Source organism: Gigantopelta aegis, chromosome 8, assembly GCF_016097555.1.
Source record: "Gigantopelta aegis isolate Gae_Host chromosome 8, Gae_host_genome, whole genome shotgun sequence".
Taxonomy (NCBI): domain Eukaryota; kingdom Metazoa; phylum Mollusca; class Gastropoda; order Neomphalida; family Peltospiridae; genus Gigantopelta; species Gigantopelta aegis.
The window spans coordinates 72,151,243-72,169,925 of NC_054706.1; the positions used below are offsets into that span (position 1 = coordinate 72,151,243).

Sequence of the window (18,683 nt, forward strand, 5' to 3'; positions counted from 1 at the left end):
ACGAGTGAAGCTGAATTTATTGAGGAGGTGAGAGGACATGAGCTGCTGTGGGACCCTACAAATAAGGATTACCATGACAAACACCAATAGGCCTAGTTCGGTTCATCCTTTAGTTGTAAACAAAATAATTTCCTTGATTTCCATTCTGTTCAACGTTTGTTTTATAAGATAATCACGTTGTGCTACGTAGAATAAATTAGTCGATGCCCCGTATCCATAGGCTGTTCCCTTGTGAACTTATGACCTTGTGGCGTTGTGACCTCGTGACCTGGCCTTGTATACTCTGTCTCCATAGCATGTTCCCTGTGGCTTGTGCACTACTGATTTATTCTACTTATCACCACGTGATTATTTATAAAACAAACGTTGAACAGAATGGAAATCAAGGAAATCACAAAAGCTTTTAATGCAAAAATTATTTTGTTTACAATTGTCATGGTAATCCTTATTTTTAGGGTCCTACAGCAGCTCATGTCCTCTCACCTCAATAAATTCAACTTCACTCAAACTGAGAATAGTTTCACATGACTATTAACACCAAAGTGGCTTGTACGCTCTTGTGGCGTATGAAAAAGAATGAACATTTTCATTCCCTGTGTTCCCGGTCAGTAGGTGACGTGACGTGCACAAGGCCACATGTTCCCCGGGTTCAACCTATGGGAACGGCCAATAAGCAAAACAAAGGTTCATTATCTATATGGCGCGTTACACGGTCAAGCGAACACGGAACAAGGGAACACACCACAAGGGAACAGTCTATGGATACGGGGCCTTATATGCACCATCCCATAGACAGGATAGCACATACCAAGGCATTTGATAAACCAGTCGTGGTTCACTTACTGGAACGAGAAATAGCACAAATGATCCACCGACGGGAGTCGACCCTAGACCAACATCGCATCAAGCGAGCGCTTTACCACTGGGCTACGTCGCGCCCCAGAGAAAAAGACGTGTGTTGGCTGCTTTATCTATAAATACCGGCCTCGGTGGCGTCGTGGCAGGCCATCGGTCTACAGGCTGGTAGGTACTGGGTTCGGATCCCAGTCGAGGCATGGGATTTTTAATCCAGATACCGACTCCAAACCCTGAGTGAGTGCTTCGCAAGGCTCAATGGGTAGGTGTGAACCACTTGCACCGACCAGTGATCCATAACTGGTTCAACAAAGGCCATGGTTTGTGCTATCCTGCCTGTGGGAAGCGCAAATAAAAGATCCCTTGCTGCCTGTCGTAAAAAGAGTAGCCTATGTGGCGACAGCGGTTTTCCTCTAAAAACAATGTCAGAATGACCATATGTTTGACGTCCAATAGCCGATGATAAGATAAAAAATCAATGTGCTCTAGTGGCGTCGTTAAATAAAACAAACTTTACTTTGCTTTATCTATAAAGAACATTACATTTGGTTGATATGTTCAGACATCATTTGCACGTCTGCACAATAATAAATGAAATTACATATTAATGGCTACTGCGATTATATAGGTCTCCATAAGCAGATCTAACTGAAGACAGGTATTCAGGTGACGTTGCATTCTACCAATCATAACACCACTAGCAAAACGCATAAGGAAAGATGCCTCGTATTCTACCAATCAAAACACCACTAGCATAACGCATTTTAGAAAGACTTCGCAGTCTTTCAATTAAAACATGGCTCGCATAACACAAGCGGAAAAACTCTTCGCAATCTACCAATCAAAAGACCGCTGGCATAACGCATTCGAAAAACTTTTTTACAATCTACCAATCAAAAGATCGCTGGCTTAATGCGCTTGGAAAGACTTTTCGCAATGGAATGCCACTTGGACACAAAACGGCATTGGCTCATCTTAGATCTAATGATTTGATTATGTCGTATGGAATTGACATTTTCCCAATGTCCACAAAATAAAAGTAAATAATTTCAATTTATTTCTATAAAACATTTCTCAGTCAGTCACCCGCTCAATGTGATCAATTTCAAGGAACGAAAAGAAACTTTAAAATTGAAAAACGAGCAGCCAGGTTTTTAAAAAAGTATTTGTACTATGTGAGCTTGTCACTGCTTTATTCACTGACCAGATTATGTGATGTTTATTATTAGCGTGGATTTGTAATCTTTTTTTTCTTTTCTTTTTTGAATATTTAAACATGTCACTGTTTTGTTCACTTTTTTAAGTTTATTGCCTTGAATAGCAAATTATATAATCATTAAATAAACCCCGGTGGTTTGTGTGGGTATCAACTCAGCTTTTAAACTTTGTACATGTAAAACAAAACAAAAAATTATATTTGTAAAATCAGGGTGGGAGTTTGGGGGTTGGACTGCAAAAATATACTCAATCAAAGGGCTTGTTTTTACAAATTACGTTAACTTTTATATAGTTTATATTTTTTTTATGTATGTATATTTACTACTCTTGTACCCACTTACATTGATGCCTTTTTGCATAATATATGTATGTGTGAATCTATGTATGTACATATGTGTATGTATCGGAGGACATCCGGGTACGTGTGTACGTATTTGTTTGTGTATGGATATATGTGGTGTATATTTATTATATGTACAGCAGTGATTTGGGGCTCCCATCCCTGACACTGCTATGTTTGTGATCTGGGACAATAAAAAAAATAATAATAAAAAAATAAAATAAAACTTTCATATAGTTTAATTGTGTCAAAACCTTTACAATGTTGAATTCAGGTTTTACTTGCAATTTCACGCTGGCCGACAGAAAAATGAATACTCCACAGATTTTTGTGGGACATGATCGTTTTGGAGGAGGTTCCATTACTTCAAAAATATCCGTTGGCTTAATGTATTTCAGAAGTAAAGTTCGAAAATGTTTCTTTTGATAGCCAGCTCAAGTTATACTTAAACTAATCGAGTCCCGTTAGATGTTCACCCAAAATAGTCCATGGGTCTCGCTCCGCGAAATAATCGTAGCTAAGGATGATGGTAGTGACAAACGACGAGTTTTACAGTTAGCACACGTAAGCTTTAGACCCGTTCTAAAACGTAGCGGGACGTAGCCCAGTGGCAAAGTGCTCGCTTGATGAGCGGTCGGTCTGGGATCGATCCCCGTCAGTTGGCTCATTGGATGGTGTATGTTTAATGAACCCTTGCAGCTAATTAAAAAATGTAGCGGGTATTTGACTCTAGGACTGTATGTGAAAATTACAAAACGTTTCACATCCAATATTCGATGATTAATAAATCAATGTGTTCTTATGATGTCGCTAAACAAAACACATTTTTTAACGTTCTAAACAGCTTCCTTACGGTAGTCGTATGTACCTTCTAACGATTAAAAATATTAGATACCGACTATTCGGAACATCTCTGATGTATTCTTTGTTATCGCAAATCCACTATTGGATATCAAACATTTGGTCATTGTGAAACTTTAGTCTTCAGAAGGAACCCGCTACATTTTTTTCATTAGCAGGTCTAGTGGTGTCGTTAAACAAAATAAACTTTAACTTTTACTATAATTCAAGAATCAAAATGTTCTTCCAAGATGGAGACACCTTGCGGTAGTAAAAGCGAAATCATTATCTTAGTGATTAGATATTTGTCATATCTTGTTTAGCATTTTGACACGATTGTCCACAAAAACATTTCTTTTACTTCACGTTTCGTTGGTAAATCGATAGGTTTTCTGAAAATGTCTGTCATTTGTTAGTTCTGACTCGCTGTAATACACACATTGCATGCTACCAACCTGTAATGAGTATACCACCAACAGCGGGAGGCGAGCTGAAATAAAACAAAACACAAATAATAAAAACATCTCGTGTTTCGTTGTCTTCGGGAAAAAGATGTAAATACGAGAATATTAACATAACAAAATTAACGTATTACCGTATTCGTATTCGTATTCGTATTCGGTAATATTTTAAGACCGAATAAGAAGACCCCCGCACTACTCAAAAGTTAAAGTGTGTTTTGTTTAAAGACACCACTATAGCAGTTTGATCAGTTCATCATCAGATGTTGGATGTCAAACACTTGGTCATTCTGACACGTAATTGTCAGAGGAAACCCGCTACATTTGTGTTCCATTAACAGTAAGCGAACATTTATATGCACTTTCCCACAGACAGGACAGGACGGCTTTTTGATTTACCAGTTGTATGGCACTGGTTGGTTTTAAATGTGACTTGTGACTAATTTCGCTATTCCCTGTTTTTCATATAGAATGCTTTATAGCTTGTAACATGTTATAGCATTAGTGTTGACACGAGCGAATACAGACCAAGGTAAACGAAATATGTTCCCGTCTTTCTTATCAACTTCATATATAAGTAAAGATTACAGTGGTTAGCTCCGCTTTGTATGGAGTGGCATCTTTTGTTAAATATTGTTGCGTCATGTTAGCAATGAATTACATAACGAAATGAATATTCCCTATATTGTACGCTTTGTCTTGGTAACTTTGTGATGAATATTCTTTATATTGGTATCAGTAAGTATCTCATCAGATTTGTGTCTTTGTAGATATGTAAACATTTATGAAAACACAATTAGACCTATTCCAGCGAACAAATAATCATTCTGAACTTTGAAATTAGACCTAGTCCGATAATCAGCCACCAAATATACTTATGTACTATCGAACAGGCTTTATTCAACCTTATAGTCACAAATAGTTGGGGGGGGGGGGGGGGGGGGGGACAAGTGTTCGAAGAATAGTTCAATAGCCTTAAAGTCTCCCGAGTATATGGCAACCTCTGTCTGGCAGTAATAACCCTGATCTGATGTCAACTCAACTTAGAAAGGTTGAAGCCTACAGCTCAAACTTGGATTTCTTTGACTTTTTCGCAATGCTCGAGTTATCTTGATGTCTGCAACTGGCCTTCAGCATTGGTCGGTCATCAAACTGTGGACATTGGAAGTGATGTGACCAACGGATATCGATGAGTCTGAGGATGGGGATGTTGCACACAAAATCCCAGAGGCGCTTCACTATTTAACTGGTAGTCAGGCCGTTTCAGATGCGGAATACTGGCCCACGGGCAGCTGTAAATTACTTCTTATGGCCACATCCAGACAGATTATTATACAAGGATATTAAGAAGTTTGGAGATCGATGACACGGGAGCATTATAAAACTTGTAACCGTGTGTGTGGCTGTGTTTGCGGCCGTGTATGTGGCTGTTTGCGGTCATGTGTGTGGCGGTGTTTGCGGCCGTGTGTGTGGCGGTGTTTGCGGCCGTGTGTGTGGCTGTTTGTGGCCGTGTGTGTGGCTGTTTGCGGCCGTGTATGTGGCTGTGTTTGCGGCCGTGTATATGGCTGTGTTTGCGGCCGTGTGTGTGGCTGTTTGTGGCCGTGTGTGTGGCTGTTTGCGGCCGTGTATGTGGCTGTGTTTGCGGTCGTGTATGTGGCTGAGTTTGCGGCCGTGTGTGTGGCTGTTTGTGGCCGTGTGTGTGTGGCTGTGTTTGCGGCCGTGTGTGTGGCTGTTTGTGGCCGTGTGTGTGGCTGTTTGCGGCCGTGTATGTGGCTGTGTTTGCGGTCGTGTATGTGGCTGTGTTTGCGGCCGTGTGTGTGTGGCGGTGTTAGCGGCGTGTGTATGGCTGTGTTTGCGGCTGTGCGTGTGGCTGTTTGCAACCGTGTGTGTGGCTGTTTGCGGCCGTAAGTATGGCGGTGTTTGCGGCGTGTGTGTGTGGCTGTATTTGCGGCTGTGCGTGTGGCTGTTTGCGGCCTTGTGCGGCGGTGTTTGCGGCTGTGTGTGTGGCGGTGTTTGCGGCTGTGTGTGTGGCTGTGAATTTCTGTTTATTTGGATGTGCGTGGTTGTGTCTTTGACGTGATAATATGGTGGGGTGGGAGTAATTGTTTAGAAACGAAATAAAGTAATATTTTTATCCAGACTTGTATTTTAAGTCCCTTACCGGTCCAACCGGAGGGGCATATAGTTTTGTCTCCGTCCTTATGTATGTCTGTAATTCCGTCCGTCTTTCTCACATATAGTTTTCCAAATGTTGTTTTTTCACATATTCTCGAGATATTGAGATGAAATTGTGTGTATAGGTTTATCAAGTACTGTTTCAGATCATTTGACATTCATGGCGATTTACCCATGTTTATGGCCCTTGTATTGTTTTATACTATAACATTAATATTAACATCAAAACGTATGTTGCCAAGTTAGTTAAGTAAACATGGACTTTCTTCATTTGGCTGACAGATCCACGCTATTATTAGTATTTGCAGAATGGCATTGCTGCCTTTTGTACCATATGTGAATCTCGCTAACCTGCTTACGGCATCACTTAGTATTGCAACCTTGTTTCTTGGTGATACTCGTACTGTTGTTGGTTGTGGCGATGTGATATGATGGTTTGCTGGTTGGTCGTTGGTTGCGGCGATGTGATATGATGGCTTGTTGGTTGGTCGTCGGTTGTGGCGATGTGATATGATGGCGTGTTGGTTGGTCGTCGGTTGTGGCGATGTGATATGATGGCCTGTTGGTTGGTCGTCGGTTGTGGCGATGTGATATGATGGCCTGTTGGTTGGTCGTCGGTTGTGGCGATGTGATATGATGGCGTGTTGGTTGGTCGTCGGTTGTGGCGATGTGATATGATGGCGTGTTGGTTGGTCGTCGGTTGTGGCGATGTGATATGGTGGCTTGTTGGTTGGTCGTCGGTTGTGGCGATGTGATATGGTGGCTTGTTGGTTGGTCGTCGGTTGTGACGATGTGATATGGTGGCTTGTTGGTTAGTCGTCGGTTGTGGCGATGTGATATGGTGGCTTGTTGGTTGGTCGTCGGTTGTGGCGATGTGATATGGTGGCTTGTTGGTTGGTCGTCGGTTGTGGCGATGTGATATGATGGCTTGTTGGTTGGTCGTCGGTTGTGGCGATGTGATATGATGGCTTGTTGGTTGGTCGTTGGTTGGGCTGAATGATTGGCTGGTTGGTTGCTTGGGTTTGACTCGGCATGGGCATGGTTAGGTTGGACTGGGCATGGTTAGGTTGTTGGGCTGGGTTTGATTAATTCAATTTGATTGATTTCGTTGGCTGGATAGTAAAGTGTGAACGTGGTCGTTTTATAGTTTCCATTATTCCTCCTTACGACTTACCACTAACTTTGCGTCCATGTTTACAGAAGTGTGCTGACCACGCGGTGTCGGACAAGACGCTGTACCCGACGTTCGCTCGGACGTACCCTCCCGCCAAACAGGTGACCAAGTCGATCATCTCGCTCCTGCTGCACTTCAACTGGCGCATGTACACCCTGGTGGCGGGAGACACGCACCAGCAGCAGACGATAGCCGATTACCTCATAGAGTTGTCTACCCTGTACAACATCACCCTCAACGACAGGCGCAACTACAGGGAACCGCACTACCCGCTCACGGTGGGCAACCCATTTCCAGGAATAGTGGACGCAACCTATGTCGGCACTCGAGGTTGGAACGAATACAATAAAATTTGGAAATGATTAGATTATATATATAAAAATATATACCTGTATATTGAAATGTGTTCGGTATCTATCTTAAGGCAGTATGAAAACGTGGCTTCTTAAACTTAAATGTTTGCTTATTCCGATCTATCATTTGCAAAACACGCAACCCATGTTGAGAGAGAAAACCAAAACATGCGTTATGGACAAAATCAATGCATGACATAATAATAATGTATTAATTAAACTTTCATATAAATACAAATAAACTACGCAATGTCTTATTTCAGATACTTTAAACTTAACTTAAAATAGATCAGTATTAGACTATTTGGGAGACGAGAATAGAGTTGTCCTAACACTGCTGGTTACTGTAGCATGCCATAGCCGCCCAGCAGACTAAACCCCCGAGAAATATCAAATTACGTTCTGACTGCCTTAATTTTATTAAATGTATTTTCTTGCACACCCGTTGGTGAGAACATCATTCGTTATTTTTATAGCACATATAGTGTTAACACACATATACATGTGCGATAACATTTTAAAGACACACGATTGGTTGCTCCTAGGTGATGACCAGGTCACCAATGCCATACCATCCAATGAAAAAACAAAAACACGGTCGAATCGATCACTTTGTGACGTATAAGTTAATCTGAAATCGAATTGTCTGTGACGCTCAAGTTAACTATAAGCACTAGGTCCGTACATAGGTTTTAGATGGAAAAGGCGTTTAAATTTATTATAAAAATGTTTTCTAAAGATATGTCAGAAATAAAATGCTACATTCGTGTCTGTTAGATAGTATTTATTTTACAACTCGTTGTTTAAAAACATAAATTTTTAAACAACTCGTTGCAAGATAAACGGCATCTAAAGGCCACTCATGTAGTATTCTCTATGTGATACACGTACGTAGCACGTTTTGTGGAAATGGTAAGAGATTTCTTTTCTTAATTTTTCTTCTTCTTGCATTTCTTTGTCTGCTTTTTCTTCTGCTATTTCTCCTTTTTCTTCGTATTTCTTGTGTTCTGTAATCTGTGTACCCGCGTTGCAATACTTAATTATGACTTATGTTGGGTTGATAATTGATATATTATCAATTCCCCACTACCTGTTACAGGGTTCTGTTCTGTTTTCCGGTGTACGTGTTTGTGTTCTGTTTGCCGGTGTACATGTTTCCGTTCCATTTTCCAGTGTACGTGTTTGTGTTCTGTTTTCCGGTGTACGTGTTTCTGTTCTGTTTTCCAGTGTACGTGGTTCTGGTCGTATTTTCCAGTGTACGTGTTTGTGTTTTATTTTCCAGTGTACGTGTTTCTGTTCTATTTTCCGGTGTACGTGTTTTTGGTCTGTTATCCAGTGTACGTGTTTCTGTTCTGTTTTCCAGTGTACGTGTTTCTGTTCTATTTTCCAATGTACGTGTTTTTGTTCTGTTATCCAGTGTACGTGTTTCTGTTCTGTTTTCCAGTGTACGTGTTTCTGTTCTGTTTCCCAGTGTACGTGCTTCTGTTCTATTTTCCAGTGTACGTGTTTTTGTTCTGTTATCCAGTGTACGTATTTCTGTTCTGTTTTCCAGTGTACGTGTTTCTGTTCTGTTTCCCATTGTACGAGTTTCTGTTCTATTTTCCAGTGTACGTGTTTCTGTTCTATTTTCCAGTGTACATGGTTCTGTTCTGTTTTCTGGTGTACGTGGTTCTGTTCTGTTTTCCAGTGTACGTCTTTCTGTTTTGTTTTCCAGTGTACATGTTTCTGTTCTTTATTTTCCATTGTACATGTTTGTGTTCTGTTTTCCAGGGTCCGTGTTTCTGTTGTGCTTTCCAGTGTACGTGTTTCTGTTCTATTTTCCAGTGTACGTGTTTCTGTTCTATTTTCCAGTGTACGTGTTTCCTATTTGTTTTCTAGTGTATGTGTTTCAGTTCTATTTTCCAGTGTACGTGTTTCCTATCTGTTTTTCAGTGTACGTGTTTCTGTTCTGTTTTCCAGTGTACGTGTTTCTCGGCGACTTGAACGCCGTCGTCGACCTCATGACGAACCTCTTCGACCGCGGTCTGCTCGACACCGGCGACTACGTCGTCATCTACGTGGACCACAACACATTCGACGATGACGAGGATGAGAGTCACAGATACTTCAAACGTGAGACGCGTGTTGATGTTGGGATTTTTTTCTCTTTTGTATGTTTTGCGTTTTGTGTCGCCTTTACAAAGGCGAGACATAGGGTCTAGGTTTTAATTTTACGACAGCAGCACCAGTGTCAACTTTATCGTTAAAGTTTTGTGTACGTTTCGCTTTGAGATCTGTTTCTTACAATCCTAGATCAACCAAACTTGGTTTATAGTTGCGCAGTTCATCACAGTGTAGTAGCCGAGACATTTAATTCCGTACAATTCTAAGAGTGGGGAGTATTACCCACATTGATTTCTTTCCTCTGAAATACGTCTGTTTTGGGTTATTGTTGCTTTTTGTTGTTGCTTTTTTGGTGTTGTTGTTTGGGGGTTTTTTGTTTGTGTTTTGTTTGTTGCTTTCCCATCTCCTTTTATCTTTCAACTTATTTTACTGTACACCTACACATCCCGGTCCTTGTTCCTCTAGAAGGCGATGATCTAACTCGCTAGAGTTCTCGCATGAGGTGTTTGAGTCGATGGATCAAGCGCAAACGATTTATATGCAGTAAAGCGATACCTTTTTGTCTGTAGTCGCGCACTGTTTTCAAAAGAAGCTAAAGCGAAAGCCAGCATCCTAAAGGCTCAGGGGGCGGGATATAGACCAGTGGTAAAGCGTCCACTTGATGCGCAATCGGTCTAGGATCGATCCCCGTCTGTGGGCCCATTGGGCTATTTCTCGTTCCAACTGGTGTACCACGACTGGTATATCAAAGGCCGTGGTATGTGCTATCCTGTCTTTGGGATGGTGCATATAAGAGATCCCTTGCGACTAATGGGAAAATGTGGCGGGTTTTCTCTCTAAGACTATATGTCGAAATTACCAAATGTTTGATATCCAACAGCCGATGATTAATAAATCAATGTGCTCCAGTGGTGTCGTCAAACAAAACAAACTTCCTAAAGGCTCATACAGACTGGACGAGGCGCGTGCGTGCGGTCCGGCTAAAGGAAGTGGAAATACATTGGTTTCAATGAGAGCGTCTAGACTGGATGCGTGCGACGCGTGTGTCTGAAAACGCATGCGGTCAGCCGCAATGGAATAATCGTATATGGTTGATATGCCCAAAACGTAAGCGGCAAGCGCATCAGACACATCAGTCGCACTGCACGCACGCGCCGCATCCAGTCTATATGAGCCTTAAATAAACACCGATATTTGCCATGACATAAAATACCGATCTTTTTTGTCCTTTATTAAAGTACACAAAAGATACAAATATAAACAATTTTGTTTTTAATATAATGACTGTGACATGATGACACACAGCGACAGAAATATTTCGACCTAATTGTCAGCTCACCTCGTTATGATAGAGCATTTCGTTGTAGGAACCCTGGATCCGTTCAATGACACGCGGAATGTGGAGGCGTCGCGATCGCTCCTGGTGATCACATACAGCCCCCCGTCGAAACCGGCGCAGTACGAGTACTTCAAGAAGGAGGTCAACAAGTACAACCAGCTGGCGCCTTTCTACTTCCGGGAGCCATTTGGATACGGCAAGAAGGTACTTCCGGTGTTCTTTTAACTTGTATTTTCATGTCGGAAGGCGTCTGTCCAGATCTGAGACTTCATGTCTTGATCAGAAATTGGAATCTCATTACACACATATTATATTCAGCGTGAAATTGTTTTAACGTCGTGGAGTAGCGACTGGGTGAAGAATTTACTGGGTCACGCAGGCAAGAAAAATTCGGCCTTTATCTTCTAAGTAATCAAAACAATCACGTGTCTTTATAGTCATGCGCATAAGAGCCACACAAGGCTGGTAGACTTTACAATCAAATCAAACGATTGATCTTTAGTTAGGTCGAGTGTCCTGTAGCTGTTTTCCTGTTTAGATTTGAGAATACGGCGCTAGTGTTAAAACCTGTCAACTTTCAAATTTCCGACGACCAAAGGATCCTTGTTAGTAACTGTGTCTGAAATACGCATAGATTCTTGAATCTGATACCACAGACTGTTGTTTTCATTAGTCCGCTCAAGATATCAAACTTATATGATTGTGACTAATACAGACGCTACAAGAAGAAACCCGACACCCCTATTAGAAACACAGTCAGTCACTTTCGAATCGGATTTCTGGTTTCTTCTCGTACCATCTGTACTAGTCAGACACGTCTTTAAGTATTTGGCGCCACTAGACCAAGAATATATATTTGGCGCTCTCCGTCACCGCCTCCCTCACCCCCCCCCCCCCCTTCTTTTTTTGGCAAGATTTTGCCGCCCGCTAAAATGTAGCGCCCACGGCCTGGACCTAGTCAGTCTGTGCACTGATAGGGCTCTGGTGCTAGTCACTAATAATATGTTTTATGTTCGGTTAATTGTATGCGTAAACTCGACACGGTTAAACTAAAGGTCCGAGGAATACTGACACATAAACAATCGATTCCATGCAGTAGCACTCCTTCCATAATATTATCATCGGCGCTGTCTTTGGTGAAAATTCACGCATATGGCGAATGGTCGCTGTAGGAGTTTGAAATTTTATTTTCAACAATTGTGAAGTGGAGGGAAATCACCGATTGGCGTCTGTATTTTAAATTAGAAGCAGTGTGTCTGTATAAACACCGTTCAATAACCAACACAACACTTTCTATATTGATATTGAAATAGTTCAAATTCGCGACAGGAAATTACTGCAGGTTATAAATCTGGTTTTGAGCGCCGTAATATGAATGTCATCGCCATTATTCTGGGGATTTATTTTATCTAGCTCTTTGCTACATCCATATTTCATGTTCTCTGACCCTGACTGTTTGATCTAAATAGACGAAAAGCCGGCCAGTTATCTTGCTAATGTCTGTACTGTCAGGTTGCTTCACTCTGAAAGCAACATATTTCAAATATTAATGATGTGACCTTTCCCTACTCAGCAAATTGACTTGTGTTTTTTCATAACGTGTTTAGTGGCTACACAAGACAATTATGGCACTGGTGGATTGGCAGAACTTCCTGGATAGTATTATTTATTAATTGGTTCAAAATAATAACTAACCTCGGTGGTGTCGTGGTTAAGCCATCTGGCATAAGGTTGGTAGGTACAGGGTTCACACCCCGTTACCGGCTCCCACCCATGGCGAGTTTTAACGACTCACTACACCCTCTTCTCTCTCACTAACCACTAGCCACTAACAACTAACCCACTGTCCAGGACAGACAACCCAGATAGCTTAGATATGTGTCCAGGTTTGAACCTTAATTGGAAATAACCAAGAAAATAAGTTAAAGAAGAAGAATAACCCGTTATACTAAAGTGTTGTAAAAGTAGTTATAAATAACATGCACCCTAAAAAATATCTCTGTGTCTGTCTGTCTGTCTGTTTTTCTCTCTCTCAATCTCTCTCTCTCTCTCAATCTCAATCTCTCTCTCTCTCTCTCTCTCTCTCTCTCTCTCTCTCTCTCTCTCTCTCTCTCTCTCTCTCTCTCTCTCTCTCTCTCTCTCTCTCTCTCTCTCTCTCTATATATATATATATATATATATATATATATGTGTGTGTGTGTGTGTGTGTCTGTCTGTCTGAGTGTGTGCTAAACGTCAAGCTTGCATTAAGTTAACACTATCGATAAGTATCTCTACCTAAGTCAAATAACCGTGCAAGCGCATGTGACGTAAATATATTTCAGCTAGAATTTTACAAAACACGTTTACAAATTTCTTTTAAATCTGTTGTTTGTTTTTATTGTTGTCGTTTATGTTTTATTTTACTTTTCTTTTTTTTTTCTTCTTTTTTTTTTTTTTTTTTTTTTTCTTTTTTTTCTTTTTTTTTTTTTTTGGGGGGGGGGGGTGTAAGAAATAGAATATTACACTCGAGCCCGTTATTTATCATCTATCTTATCAATCATTTAAGCACATATCAAACTCCTTCCCTGGTTAGATACCTTTTAAAACAACTCGTAAATAAATGTATCTAATAATCACTTTTGTAGTGTGTTCTATTTAGTCGTGAAAACCACGAATTGTAAAATCAATACCAATATTACTACAATCATTTTGAGGTTTGTTTATTAAGCGACCCTTAACATTCTAAGGTTAAACCGTGTGCCTGTTTGTGGAGATGTTTACAACGTCGTAAACAAGTTACCCATTAATGGATGCCATTATAATTAATACGCTGTTATTTTCGTCGTTACGTCCGCGTGTTCTTAAGTTCGCAGACGATTAGGAGGAAGAAAGAAAGAAATGTTTTATTTAACGACGCACTCAACACATTTTATTTACGGTTATATGGCGTCAGACATATGGTTAAGGACCACACAGATTTTGAGAGGAAACCCGCTGTCGCCACTACATGGGCTACTCTTTCCGATTAGCAGCAAGGGAGCTTTTATTTTGCGCTTCCAACAGGGATAGCACAAACCATGGTCTTTATTGAACCAGTTATGGATCATTGGTCGATGCAAGTGGTTTACACCTACCCACTGAGCCATGCGGAGTACTCACTCAGGGTTTGGAGTCGGTATCTGGATTAAAAAACCCATGCTTCGACTGGGATCCGAACCCAGTACCTACCAGCCTGTAGACCGATGACCTAACCACGACGCCATCGAGGCCGGTATTAGGAGGAAGAAGATTTTGTCGTAAAACCAGAGCTAAAAAGACGTCTTTCATTTCCTTGTGCCAAATATAATATTGTTTTATTTAGGTCTCTAAAACTAGATAATGGTATAAAATGATCTTTAGTATAAAGAATAACAGGCGCGTGTGCCAGACGTGTTTTGCAAGCGGGTGGAGGGGGGTTCTAGACTGTGGCGCTAGACATTTGTAGGTGTGTCGAGTCATGCTAAACCTGAAAATATATTGGAAAATAAAGAGAAATTGTGCTTAAATATACCCTGTACACGCGCCTGAAAAAGCTAAATTTGTAGTCGATGTTTTTTACGTGACCTGTCTCCTGGTTTTTTTTTTTTTTTAAATATTTGTTTTGTCAAATACATGAAGCCAACACAGTATTGCAGACCTTGGTGTGAAAACAGTTGGGGGGGGGGGGGGTGGGAGGGGGGTAATTGCCATTTACGATATCACCTATTGATACCATATAAATTTACATTCCTAAGGCGAGCTAAAATTTACTTTCGTTGAACTAGTCTGAGAGGAATGATGGCGAGCGGGAGTGATAGCTCACCTTAAATGGTGAGATCTTGTGTTGGTATTGGCCAACAAGTAAACACCTATATTACAAATATTTATTTAATAAGCCAAGATGACGGGAATATAATAAATTAAATATCTCCAATTATTCTTACATTATATAAGACCTGATTTTAAAGAAAATAAAAAATGATTAATGGTTAATTCAACTCGACATAATTACAGATTTGATTAAAAAGGTAACTTCTTGGACAATAAGGTTCAGGTCACCAAATAGTAAAGAATATCCGTTAAGATTAAAATCAGGGACAGTGTAAAGTTAAAGTTTGCTTTGTTTATCGACAACACTAGAGCACATTGATAACATTTGGTCATTCTGACACGTAGTTATCAGAGGAAACACGCTACAGTTTTCCCAATGCAGCTAGGGATCTTTTATATGCACTTTCTCACAGACAGGAAAGCACATACCACGGCCTTTGACCAGCTGTGGTGCACTGGTTGGGAAAAACCTAACCAGTTGAATGGATCCACCGAGGTGGTTCGATCCTGCGACGCAACCACCTCAAGCAAGCACTAAACCGACTGAGCTAAATCCCGCACCATTTATATTAAAAAGACACATGTTCGTATATTGCAGGGGAACAATTAACCCTGCCCTCACTCCCACCCTCGCTGGGTACCGCCCTATATAGAAATACGATTTTTGATCTTAAGGATGATTATCTAGGTCCTGAAATAGACTCCGCGGTTTGGGGAATAACTGGGGCCTACGTCGCAAAATTCTCTCAATCACGTCGTCCTTGCAAGCTATGTTTGCATTGTACTGCGAGATCTCAAATTAGCGAGAGTTCAGTGAATTTGGACCCTGTTTGCTGAAACATTCATCAATTAATTCATTTTGAAGTGTCGGTTGAGTGCTCGTTTGAGGTGCTTGCGTCGTAGGATCGAACCACCTCGGTGGTGCCATTCAGCTGATTGGATTTTTTCTCTCGTTCCAACCAGTGCACCACAATTGGACAAAGGCCGTGGTTTGTGCTTTCCGGTCTGTGGAAAAGTGCATATAAAAGATCTCTTGCTAAAAACAAACGAGGCGGGACGTAGCCCAGTGGTAAAGCGTTCGCTTGATGCGCGGACGATCTAGGATCGATCCCTGTCGGTGGGCCAATTGGGCTATATCTTGTTCCAGCCAGTGCACCACGACTGGTGTATCAAAGTCCGTGGTATGTGCTATCCTGTCTGTAGGATGGTGCATAAAAGATCACTTGCTATAAATGGAAAAATGTGACGGGTTTCCTCTCTAAGATCATATGTCAGAAAAGCCAAATGTTTGACATCCAATAGCTGAGGGGCGAGACGTAGCCCAGTGGTAAAGCGCTCGCTTGATGCGCGGTCGGTTTGGGATCGATTCCCGTCAGTGGGCCCATTAGGTCATTTCTCGCTCCAGCCAGTGCTCCACGACTGGTACATCAAAGGCCGTAGTATGTGATATCCTGTCTATGGGATGGTACATATAAAAGATCCCTTGCTGCTAATCGAAAAAAGTAGTCCATGAAGTTGCGACAACGGGTTTCCTCCCTCAATATCTGTGTGATCCTTAACCATAATTATGTCCGACGCCATATAACCGTTAATGAAATGTGTTTAGTGCGTCGTTAAATAAAACATTTCCTTCCATTTCCAATAGCTGATGATTAGTAAATCAATGTGCTCTAGTGGCTTAAATTCATTCATTTATACTTATATTCGTGCTTACATCTAATTAAGTCTGAAGATCCACGCCTCAGCTCTCTGGCCTGTGTGTCCAGGTCAGTGGTTAGTGATTAGAGTCGGTGTAGCCTCCCACCCATTAAATTCATAGAACTAGCTCTCAGCAAGAGCCGGTATCGGGATGTCATTTGTCCGATGGCTTCACCACTACACCTCAGAGGGCCGGTATTGTTGAAACAGTGTATTTCATTTGCAGTTATTTTCGTGTTCATATCCAATCAATGTTCAAGCACGTTGTCCTGGACACAAATCTCAGCTATCTGAACTAGGACAGTGGGTTAGTTGTTAGTGAGAGAGAAGACGGTGTATTGGCCTCCTACCTAATCCTTAAAACTGTGGCTTGGTGGGAGCCGGTATTGGGATGTGAACCCAGTACATACCAGCCATAATTCCTATGGCTTAATCACTACACCACCAAAGCCGATATTGATGAAACGCTAATAAAAGGGTTTTTATAGGTCTACCATACTATAGGGTAGTGCTCTTAGACTGTGCGTCTATAACAGGATGTTATGGTCTATACTGTAAACAAAAATATTCCTAGACATCAGACAAACAACAGTTTCTCTTTGGAGTCTGTGTGATCGCCCAACTGAATAGCCAGTCTAAATAAGGCTGTAAAATCCAGGGGATCACAAATGGTTTAGAGTCATTCAAGGCTTCTGTCAGAGTACCCATTATAGAATTCTGTCATTATCAGAAATCTCCGGTGCTAATGTTGTTAATGGTTCCACAGCCGTTATCGTTAAAGACATCGTGCTTATCAAATAAATTGGCGGTTAGGACTATTTTAAAATGGTCGTCATATTGGGTGCGTTGGTTCTTTCATGAGTAGTTGGTCAACATCAGAAAAGTATTTTAGCGCAAATAAATATGAAGGTTAAAATTGGTTTTGTTTAACAACACCACCAGAGTACTTTGATGTATTAATCATCAGTTAATGGGTTTAAAACAGTTGATCAATGAAACACGTAATCAGATGAAACCGTCTACATTGCTTTCCCCTTTAGCAACACAGGATCTTTTTCTATGCGCCTTCCCACAGACAGGAAGAGCACATACCACAGACTTTGATATACGCCTTCGCACAGCGGGCCATTACACACTAATATAGACGATACACTGGATAGAGATTCATAGAGTAGGCCATTTGCTCTGTATTGTACAGAAATACGTCCCTGGCCATACATTACGATTTCGTCATCCATATTTGAGATGCCAGTCGTGGGACACTGGTAGGAACGAGAAAACCGCAATCAGAGAATAGGTCCATGGAGGGAAAATAATCCTTCGACCCACGAACCACACGGGAGCGCTCTACCGACTGAGCCAGATCTAGTCCCTAATACAAAAAAAACAAATGCTAATGACCTTGATTTTTTTTTTAAATGTCATGTTACAACAAAGATTTATACGCTTAATGGTCCATGCTGTTTTGGTCCGTACCTAGCACAGTAGCACAAAATAACGTGGGAAGAATGGTAAAAAACCCAAATCTGGACACAGTAATGTAGTGTCGTCTCCAGGAACACAAAAATGGAATCTTTAAATTAAAACAAAAAACACACTAAAAAGGAAAGGACAAGGATTGGAAGCACCTTATGACCAACAAGATGCTCGTAAAGAGTGTTAACGTTTGCTTTGTTTAACGACACCACTAGAGCGCATTGATTAATTAATCATCGGCTATTGGATGGCAAATATATAAATGTATATTGTCACTGATAGCATATGTATTATAGAGAGAACGTCGTAAACTGGAAAACGTGTGCCCAAACCATGATCCATCATTTATTTGTCTAACAAGTAAACTTTATTCATGATATATTGCAGACAGTATCATGTTGTGTACAAAAACATGTTTTTAAGCGATAATGATTCGGTCTTCTGGAAACGTTTTGTGTCAAAGTCTAAAACAGACACTAATCACGACATATAAATAGATAAAGCCCCGCGAAAACGTTCGTGTGACAGCAAACGGCATCTGCACGTGACAGAATCAAACCCTCGATATTGCCAGACATACATACCATTTAAATCGCAAACTCTGGTTTAACCCTTGGAAATGGACACGTTGGTTAAGCTACAAACCTGGGCACTGTTCCACGAAGCGATCTTAGCTCTAAGGTCACCTTAAATGCAATGCTACCTTATGCACTTAGGGTGATCTTAGGGCTAAGATCGCTTTGTGGAACAGGTTCCTGTAACACATCTCGATAAAGTTACAGTAGAGTAAAAAAAACAGTCTGGAGACGATGAAACAGGG

At 41.0% G+C, this 18,683-nt stretch overlaps 1 protein-coding gene across 1 annotated transcript in view; it reads left to right on the plus strand.

The window, feature by feature from the left end:
• The window catches only part of LOC121379052 (receptor-type guanylate cyclase Gyc76C-like), a 158,112-nt gene that overhangs the window by 89,849 nt on the left and 49,580 nt on the right, over window positions 1-18,683 (plus strand). The window contains exons 3-5 of the mRNA XM_041507500.1: window positions 7,090-7,393; window positions 9,376-9,528; window positions 10,887-11,062. Coding sequence (XP_041363434.1) covers window positions 7,090-7,393; window positions 9,376-9,528; window positions 10,887-11,062 — 633 coding nt within the window. The remainder of the gene's footprint in view (window positions 1-7,089; window positions 7,394-9,375; window positions 9,529-10,886; window positions 11,063-18,683) is intronic.